General features: G+C 35.1%; 1 protein-coding gene across 3 annotated transcripts in view; it reads left to right on the top strand.

Annotated features, from left to right (window-relative positions):
• The window catches only part of LOC106461515 (centrosomal protein of 135 kDa-like), a 152886-nt gene that overhangs the window by 123960 nt on the left and 19506 nt on the right, over positions 1 to 9420 (top strand). For all 3 annotated transcript variants that reach the window (XM_022388501.1, XM_022388500.1, XM_022388502.1), the window contains 2 exons: positions 5682 to 5891; positions 8837 to 9039. In XM_022388501.1, the coding sequence (XP_022244209.1) occupies positions 5682 to 5891; positions 8837 to 9039 (413 nt within the window). The remainder of the gene's footprint in view (positions 1 to 5681; positions 5892 to 8836; positions 9040 to 9420) is intronic.

Here is a 9420-nt window from a genome sequence, read left to right on the forward strand (position 1 = left end):
AAAGGGAAGTCTCCTAAGTTGTCTCCTAAGACTGATAGATAGTGTATCTCCACCACAGTGTGGGTTCTACTTCCACAGTCACCTCCAAAACCCAGGTCGTATTTTATATTCCACATTATAGCATGTACCCTAGGGATCCTTTTAATTTATGCAGCATTTTTTATTTTATTTTTTTATGAGTGTTTTCATGTGAGACTGGCAAACAAAGGTTAAGACTGATAGATGGTGTATCCCATGTTATAGCCTGTACCCTGGGGATCCTTATAATTTATGCAGTTTTTAGTTTAATTTTGTTTTTTGTTTGGGCTTATTTTGTTCATTAAAATATCATTACCACAGGTTTGGATTTGCTGTTTTTAATGCAGCCCTTCCTTTTGATTTTATTTTGTTTGACTGTTTAATTATTAATTTTCTATACATATATATATATATATACATACACACAAGTTCACAAGCACTTAGATACTTTGTACACCTATACCACTAAACACTAAATTCTGGGAGGATATCTAACATCCAAACACCCGGCAACCTTATTAGGTTGGCCTGGACTTTGTGCATATCATAAACATTTTTCTCTCTCGCTTTTATTACCTTAGACAATTCTTGTTGCAACTACTGTACTATAAAACAAGCCGATAAATCCTCTCGCACTGTGATCTCAGGGATGGGATTATGATATATTCTGTGGGAAAGTTCTGGTAATTGTGTCACACAAGCTTATTTGCTACCAACGGTATTTTTTAGTTTACTTGGTCATCTGTTTCAGAAGATTTGGTGGTTGGGAATTATAATAGTTAGATGCGATATGGTACATTACCTCTTCTCACATAAATAGCTATTCTTATTCAATGCTGCCCTCTATATGCAAAAACAATTTTTTGCATGCCACAAGCCTTGAGTTCCCACATACCTTACAATCAAATGGTTCAACCACATCTTGCATGTAAATCATCATGCGCCCTCCACCAATAGGAATGCAACACACTCTCCTAATGCATGTGACTCCCTCTATTCACTTCTAGTGAACTATCACTTCTCATTTGGCAGTGCTCATATTGTTTAGTTTGTGCTCTCTTCAAGTGTTTTTTTTTCCATAACCTTGTATAAGTTTCTCTCAACAAGTTTACTATTTACTATACTACATTGATATTTGTAACATGAGTTATTCCGAAGTGGATTTATTTTATATTTCTACCCAGTTATGGAACTTATTATTTCATTACATAAACCTTTTGTTTATTTTTGTCAATGCGGTTGTGTTTGGTTATTTATTTTAAATTCTAAATTCTCAGTTACCACTTTAGAGGTTATATGTTCTATCAGTACATTTACACAGGTTTCAGGTGGCAGTACTCCACTGAGGAATTATGGGTTTTACTTTGTCAGGAGATTGATTGTCCAGTGAGCTGAACTTAATCAGGCCTCAACTTGTATTTGGGGGCCCACACATTTTCAAATACAGTCCACAGACTTTGGAAAGATAAAATGTTATACTATTATGGTTTTTCAATATTTTTATTGTTAATATTATTATATGTAGTTATATGGGTTCCATAATATAAGTTTTGTTAGATTGGTCAATAATCAAATTCAGGTTCAAAATTAGGCTTAGTTATATCCTTTGTCCTATACCATTTGATTAGGCTTAACATGGGTCTTTGTTAATTTAGGATTACCTGTAATTCATCTTACTGGTATATCAATCATTAGGTTAACTATATTCTTTTTCTTCCATACATTACATCTCATACATATGTCATTGTTAATACACACTTATTTTTACCTAATAACATCTATTTCATTGTTGTTATTATTTATCTTTTCTACTTCTTCATATTAACTTGGTTTGTGTGGAACTAGGGTCCACACAAACTTCTCCCAGTATTGTACATACTTATTATTAGGTTAGGATTTTTAATTTAGAGCTTAATAATATACTTTGTCCTGCATTGTTCAATTAGGCTTAACGAGTGTGTTATTTTCGGTTTATCTGTAGGTCTATTTACAGGTAAATCGATAAATAGGTTAAATATCTTATTTTCTTTATTACATCCTCTAATACATATGTTTATTTTACTACACAATTTCTTAACATTTACAATATTGACTATTTCATTTTCATCATTCTAACTTCTCCCAATATTGCTCGCCTTCCTCCTACAACAGCCGCACCTATTTCAGATGGCCTAGATTTTGTAAATTTTTTTCTGCCTGATTATAGCTTGCCTTTCCAGGCCTCTACTGCAGAATATGCTAGGCCTATCTCAGTTTTTTTTTTAAGACATGTTTCACAGTATAATATTCCCCCTCTTTCTCCAGACATTTTTGTCTCTCTGCTGGGAGTTGCAAGCCTCACTCTATACAGGCTTTGGTTCTTTTTGTCTCAGCTTACCATCTGGCAGATTTTCTTCTTTATTATATATCCTTAGGATCTCTGTTGCTTGTGTTGGGGCATCCTCTGTTAATCCTATCCATTTTATCCTCTACATAGTTTTTCAGCTTCATCTTACCCTATCAACTCTCCTACAGATAATGTTTACCTTACATGTCCTTTCTTAGGCATTTCACATATATTTAGGGATTTTGTGGGATACCTACTCCATCATCCCTCCATGTTGGGGTGTTTACCATCTTCAGTTCTTTCCCTTCACACTTTGCTTCTTTGCTTTTGGGATCTTCTGGGGTGGGACACTGTCTTGTACCATTTGTTTACCATCCACTTCTAATAGGGGGCTTACGGTCAGCTCTTTTTATCCACCGGTCCATTTCTTGGCGCGACTCCTGTACATTTACCATCATGTGGGTATGTGCTGTGTTTTCTTTTTTTTTTTTCCTTTTTTTTGGTTGCTCTTTTGTTTCATTCTGAGACATTGTAATATCTATTCATTTTCCATGTGTGGAAACCTTCCCATTCTTTTTTCCCTTCCTCCCTTACCCAGTGGGTTAGGATTGTGATTCGATTCGCCTAATATTTCTTATCTCCTTCTTCCCATAATCAATTCCTGGTGTCTTCACTTCAGTCAGGCACCTTCCATTTTCCCTGCATATGAACCCTGTTGGAGGTACTTTGTCTGTTGAGCACTGGGACCACACCTCATGTTTATTTCCCATTCTCTGCTTTGGAGAGCTATTTCTTCCTTGTCTGGATACTGTCATCCACCTGTCACAATTCTTCACTCTTCTGTGAGACTGTAACTGGGTAAGTTTTCTTTCTTTTGTTATATATCTTATTTTTCAGGGGCCTGTCCCATATTATTGCCCAGGATCTCACTCTGTGGTGAGTGGTGCCTGTCCAGGTATATTTCAATCACTTAAAATTGTACTAAAACTCGCACTGTAAGGCCATATTGACTTCACTTTCATAATTTCTATGGCCAAAAGTTGCACACTGTTCATTACAACTGCATAATCTAGAGATAGGGTGTTCCACAAGATTGCTCATAGGTTATTCTTCTCAATATATTTGCTTCCTAAATATGCTGAACCATACTAACTCATGGACTTCCTGGGTAAAGCAGAAGGGAATAGCTGCCTATCCTTGTTATTTCCTAGATTGAATAAATCAGGTTTGGTCTGCTTTTCAAAATAGGGTTTCGTGGTCACCCATTGAACTGTCTCCAGTGTGGACGTTCCTTCAGACTCTCCACCCATTTTCTCCCCCTTTTTCTTCCATTGGAGTATGGGAGCCCTTACCACTTTCCAGTTTCAAGCCACTGGGGTGGTGGATCATGGATGCATCCTCCAGAATATGATGTGACATACAATACAAACAATAATAAAACCATTCCATTGAGAGTAGGGTGGTGGTGTTCTGCAGGTGTAAATGATGAGATGTCCTCCAGTCTGATGCTCCACCTCTGTACAGGTCTATCCAAGGGGATGTTGTAGTTTTGGAGTGAGCCATTAGAATTGCATTTCACCCCTTCAATTGGGATCCCTCATCCTACTCCCACATGGATATCGGTTCATAGTGCCTGGGTTTTGGATTCAGAGCTGAATCAATCAACATAAGTCCTCACACATGTATTCCAGGTGTCTCTGTTCCCATACTCAATTGTACTCTTGTTCACTTCACCCATGTTGTGGGTCACGGTGGTGGAACTTGAAGATTAATACAGTTCTTCCTCTTACACTATCCTTCCATGTTTTTCATATTCCAAGGATGTTATTGCACTGGGGGTGGTTCTGGGTTGGATTTGTTTTGAGTGAGATAGTTTACAGAGACATCTTTATTATGCTGATCATCTGGGTGTTGGATTCCCAGATCGATCAAACAATTTATCACATTGCTATCATGTGTCCCATTTACAGATTGGTGAGTCTGAGATTTTCCTCCAGTCTGCTGATCCTCTTTTCTATCCCCACCAGATGGCTGGGTTTTGGGTTGTAGTTGACTTGCCATTGGAATGATCCTCTTTCCTACCTCCATATGGATGTTGGTTTCCAGTAGCTGGGTTTTGGATTGTAGTTGACTTGCTGTTGGTTTGATATTCTTTCCTTCCCCCACATGGATGTCAGTTCCTGGTGAATGGGTTTTGGATTGGAGTTGACTTACCAACAATATGATCCTCATCCTACACCATGTGGATGTCGGTTCCTGGCAGCTGGGTTTTTGGATGCAGTTGACTTCCTGTGTACAGTCCATCATGCCCTAGCCACTCTACACATAGCCGCACATTCCTTTTTTACTCTCACCCACATTAATGGGATTGAAATTCAGATCTTGTGTGATTTGGATCGCTATCCAACCATTGTTCTCTCCCTTTTGGATGTGCTCCTCCAATTTTCTGCCTTTGTCTGCAACACCTCTTTCCACACTGGGTGAAAAGTATACCTGTTACAGAAGTGGTGCAGTCTCCCACATATGATTCTCTAATGCTAGGATTTCCTCTTTTAGGGTGTTCTTTGGATGCTTTCGGGTATTGCTTCTATTTTCATTCTTCTTTTTTCCCTCGTGTCCCTCTAGCTATTCAATGTGGAATTCTAGCTATTTATGTGAGGGAAGGTAATGTACTGTATCGGAAGTTGTAATTTTCCTATACTGAAAATATATTTCTGATAGTTACTTGCCTCCGCTCATACTTACCACCCTTCCTTCCCACTGAAAACTGGTGCTTCCATTTTCTGCAAAAACTTGAAATGATAGTTTGGTAGAAGTGAAAAGAGAGAGTCACATGCATCAGGAGAGTGTGTCGCACTCCTAATGGTGGAGAGTTGTCTCATGATGATTTACATGTGAAACGCAGTTGAACCCTTTGATCATCGGGTATGTGGGAGCTCAAGGCTTGTTGCATGCAGAAAAAAAAATTGCATATAGAGGGAAGCACTGAATGAGAATAGCTATTTATGTGAGGGGAAGTAAGTGCCTATTGGAAATATATTTTCAGTTTAGGAAAATTATAACTAGATAACTTGGTTGATCTTTTATAACTGTATACTAGTATAATTTATCTATTGTACTACTAATTAAGTTAAATTAGGGCTTTACTACTATAATGGGGGCTTGAATGCTTACTTACCCCCAAGTGGTAGTATCTTATTTCATTTTTCTTTTACTTTGGAGAGCAGTCACCTTTCCATTACTTTTCTCTTTTACTTTTTTTTGGTTACTTATGTTAGGGGATCTGTATTTAATACCCTTTTTTTTACAGTTTTGTGGTCCACCTTTTTTGTTTCAGCATCTGTCAGCTCAACAGAATTATGAATTCCAGCTCTCTAGTCTCAATAGCTCAATTGGGGGATTAGAGATGGAAGTACAACAGTCACACCACAACACTAAGAAGCTTCAAGAAGAATTGTATGCAGCTCACCAACTTTGCAGCCAACTGGAGGCTACTCGTAATAAGCTTCAGCAGAGACTTGCCAATACAGAATCAGAGAATAGTAAGGTGGGTTAGTGTGTTGTTAAAGGAAAGAACAGAATTTATAGGAAAAGAAACAAATTTTACTGTAGGTTTTGGGTATTCTTTCTTGTGGCTCTTTCATATATAGTATTTGCTATTTTCCATTGTTTGTACATAATGTAATATTTTCTCGTGTTACATCTGTAGGATTTGAGGAATTCTTCAATGATTACATATATCAAAATCCCTCATTTTATTAGTCAACTACAGCACTAAAGATGGGATTTCACAACATGCCACATGTGGAAACATTTTGAACTGTATAAAAATATATATCTGCTTGTACCTATAGAGTTTTTGAACTGCAGCAGGTGTTTCTTGGCAAGTGTGTCGGTTGCTGAGAAAACCCAAATGCAACACTACCTTTTTATTTGTTTTTTATAATACTGACAACATTTTATTTCTTTTTTGACACTTAAATGAGAGTATAATGATTTAAACTTGGAGAGCTCTAGCCATTCCTCAGCATGATAAAAGAGAATAATTTCAAGAAGCAAAGAAAGAGTTTAAATGGAAAGATAAACAAAATTATGCTACTTTTTCCTCTGGTGGTTTTTCTAATACTGACCAAGATGATGGCAGTAGACAACAAATAGAATATTTTACCTGTAGTTGAGGACTTTGTATGACCTATTGATGTAGAATGATACTTAATTGGAAAAGCTGCCACAAAATAAATATCATAAGGGCATAACAGTTTCAATGACAAAGTAGAAAGTAGTATGGCAAATAGTGTGTATCAGTGCTCAATGATCTTGTATCCAACTGCTGCAGAACAACTAGTGGTGGGTTATTTGGAAGAGGGATCACACTTAGGTAAACTGCAAATGACAACAAAGAGTGATAACACTAAATTGCTGGACAATGTTTTGCATTGTAAAGTAGGTGCAGAGAAAAATTCTGTCAAAAAATGAAGTCTTTATGCTGTTTTATGTGGTTCAAAACTAATCATTGGAATGACACAGAGCTGTGAGGAATTTTCCACACAGTTACCAAAATGATATCATAGTCAATGCCATATCTAAAGCAGTGTTTCCCAAAATGTTGTACTTATTGAAGCATGCAGTCAATCATTAAAAAGTATGTGAAAATAATAAAAAAGAAATAAATAATGGTAATGATTATGCCATATGGTCAAGGTACAAAATCTTTATTAAATCCAAAAAGGGGGTACTAGACCTGTAAAAAGCTTGAAAACTATTGATCTATAGGGCCTTTCTCGAATGTAAACTTCATATCCACGAAAATAAGTTGTGATAAAATTAACTATTTCCAACTAAAAAAGACTGGTCTCACTGCTTTGGAGATCTTTGTGCTGCATTATTAATATTGCTTATTGAGATACAGAATTCAAAATCATTAATATGCCAAATGGTAGCCATGTGATTATGTTAAGAAATAACAGAGTTTTTATATTATTTTCCATAGAGAAAGTCTGTGAGAGTAGCCTAATCTTTACTCCTTCTCCCCATTGAATGTATGAATGAATTATCTTTCATTTGGTCAAAATCTGGCTCAGGATGACTTAACTATAAATTTTTCATAAAATGTTTTTTTTGTATTTTAATTGATTGATTGTAGTACTTTTCACTAAGCAAGAAGTTCTACGTGAATATATAGTACATTGTAATGACCTTTTCAACACTACTTTAGAATATATCTTTAGCCAGACATATTCGAGTAAATATTTTAACTGACTGCTGAAAGATTGTAAACATGTACTAGTCCTTTTATCTGTATGGAGCTTGCATATGCCAGTGGGTGGGAACTTGTATCAACTTTGGTCCTGTGTCTGATCTCCCTGTGATGGGTGAGGGTGATCCCTTCTCAAGGAGTGGCACAGATGTATATATAAAAATTAATCTAAATTAAGGGTTTTTTTCTCCCCTATAAATGTTGTTTGAAATAGTCTAATATCTATAACATTGGATTCTGGTATAGCAAGTTTTTAAAGTTAGGTCTAAATTTCTGAAATAAATCAAAATTCTCTTTACTCTGTGCAAGTAGTTTTGTATGGACTTTGAAATAAAGAGAGCCTCTCACTCTGACAGCCAACAAGAATTAAGGAAAAATTGTAAGCTAACCAGTATCTGAGAAGGCTGACACAACTTATATGTATAAAAATTTTGTTTTACTTGTTCCCTGTGTGTGTTTCTTTTCTTTGCTGTCAGATATCAGTGGGCCTGAATAACACGACATCACTTAATGTTCCAAACTAGTATTATAAAATATTAAACATTTGAAATATAATTTTTGTTATTAAATAACAAACAAACATATCACTTAAAAAATTCTAATAACTTCTTATTTAGGTGTTATAATTCCCAGAAAATATGACATTTTTATTTTTTATACATTGAGTGTGACAATAACTATTTTTGAAAACAAAACATTAGTGATAAAAAATAATAATAATTATTGTGATACAGATAATTACATATAAGATGACACAGTTTCTGTTTTTAATTATTATATACTGAGTAATTATATGCATCAAATTTTGATTTAAATAAATGATAAATTTGCTTGACAAAAATAAAGTTGCTGTTTTTATAGAGTTCTCTAATTTGGACTAAGAAAATCAATATGCTTCATCATGTTTTTGTTCTAATTGTATAGAATTTCAGTATATAAAATTGAAAAATACAAACTGTCAAAACCAAAAATTATTTTTCACTATTTTAATTCTCATTTCGAGTAAATTAAGATGTAATTTTCTAATAACACTGAGAATTCATTTTAAATTGTTTTCATTTTTCGGTAATATGGGTATATCCTAAAATGAGTGGATAATAATATTTCAGCTTTAGTCTATTTGTTGTAAGTAAATTTTTTTCTCCTTTTGTTATATCATTGTGTTTTCCATTATAAAATCGATCATTCTATTTTAGCTTTGATATTATAAATCATTTCTTTTTTCTTTGTTTCAGCTTTCTGATCACAATAAAGAATTAACTGAGGAGATTTCATCTTTGAAAATTCAGTTAGCCAATGAAAAGGCATCCGTCCTAAATTTGGAGGGTTTGTTGGTATCCAATCGAGAAAGAGAGTTTAACAGTCACTTGAACAACCAGGAACTATCTGCAGAGCTGAAACTCCTTCGGGAGAGATTACAAGAAACTGAAGAAAACCTGTAAGGTTCACGTGTAACATTTTTTCTAGATATTGTGTGTTACTTAATTACATCTTTGAAAATGACAGATTGAAACAAAATATTTTGAATCGTTTGTTCACTGTCATGCGAGTTACAGCTCAATATCCCTTATACTTATGTCTTGCGAGTTACAGCTCAATATCCCTTATACTTATGTCATGCGAGTTACAGCTCAATATCCCTTATACTTATGTCATGCGAGTTACAGCTCAATATCCCTTATACTTATGCTACCATGTTATTTTTTCTCTCAGAGAACTTTTCCTTCTACAGATGCTACTGCAATATGCTTACTAACAGAAACATCTTGTGACTGTTTAGCTCAACATCAGATATTATTATGAATTATACCTTTACATG

Source organism: Limulus polyphemus, unplaced genomic scaffold (genome assembly GCF_000517525.1).
Source record: "Limulus polyphemus unplaced genomic scaffold, Limulus_polyphemus-2.1.2 Scaffold976, whole genome shotgun sequence".
Taxonomy (NCBI): Eukaryota; Metazoa; Arthropoda; class Merostomata; order Xiphosura; family Limulidae; genus Limulus; species Limulus polyphemus.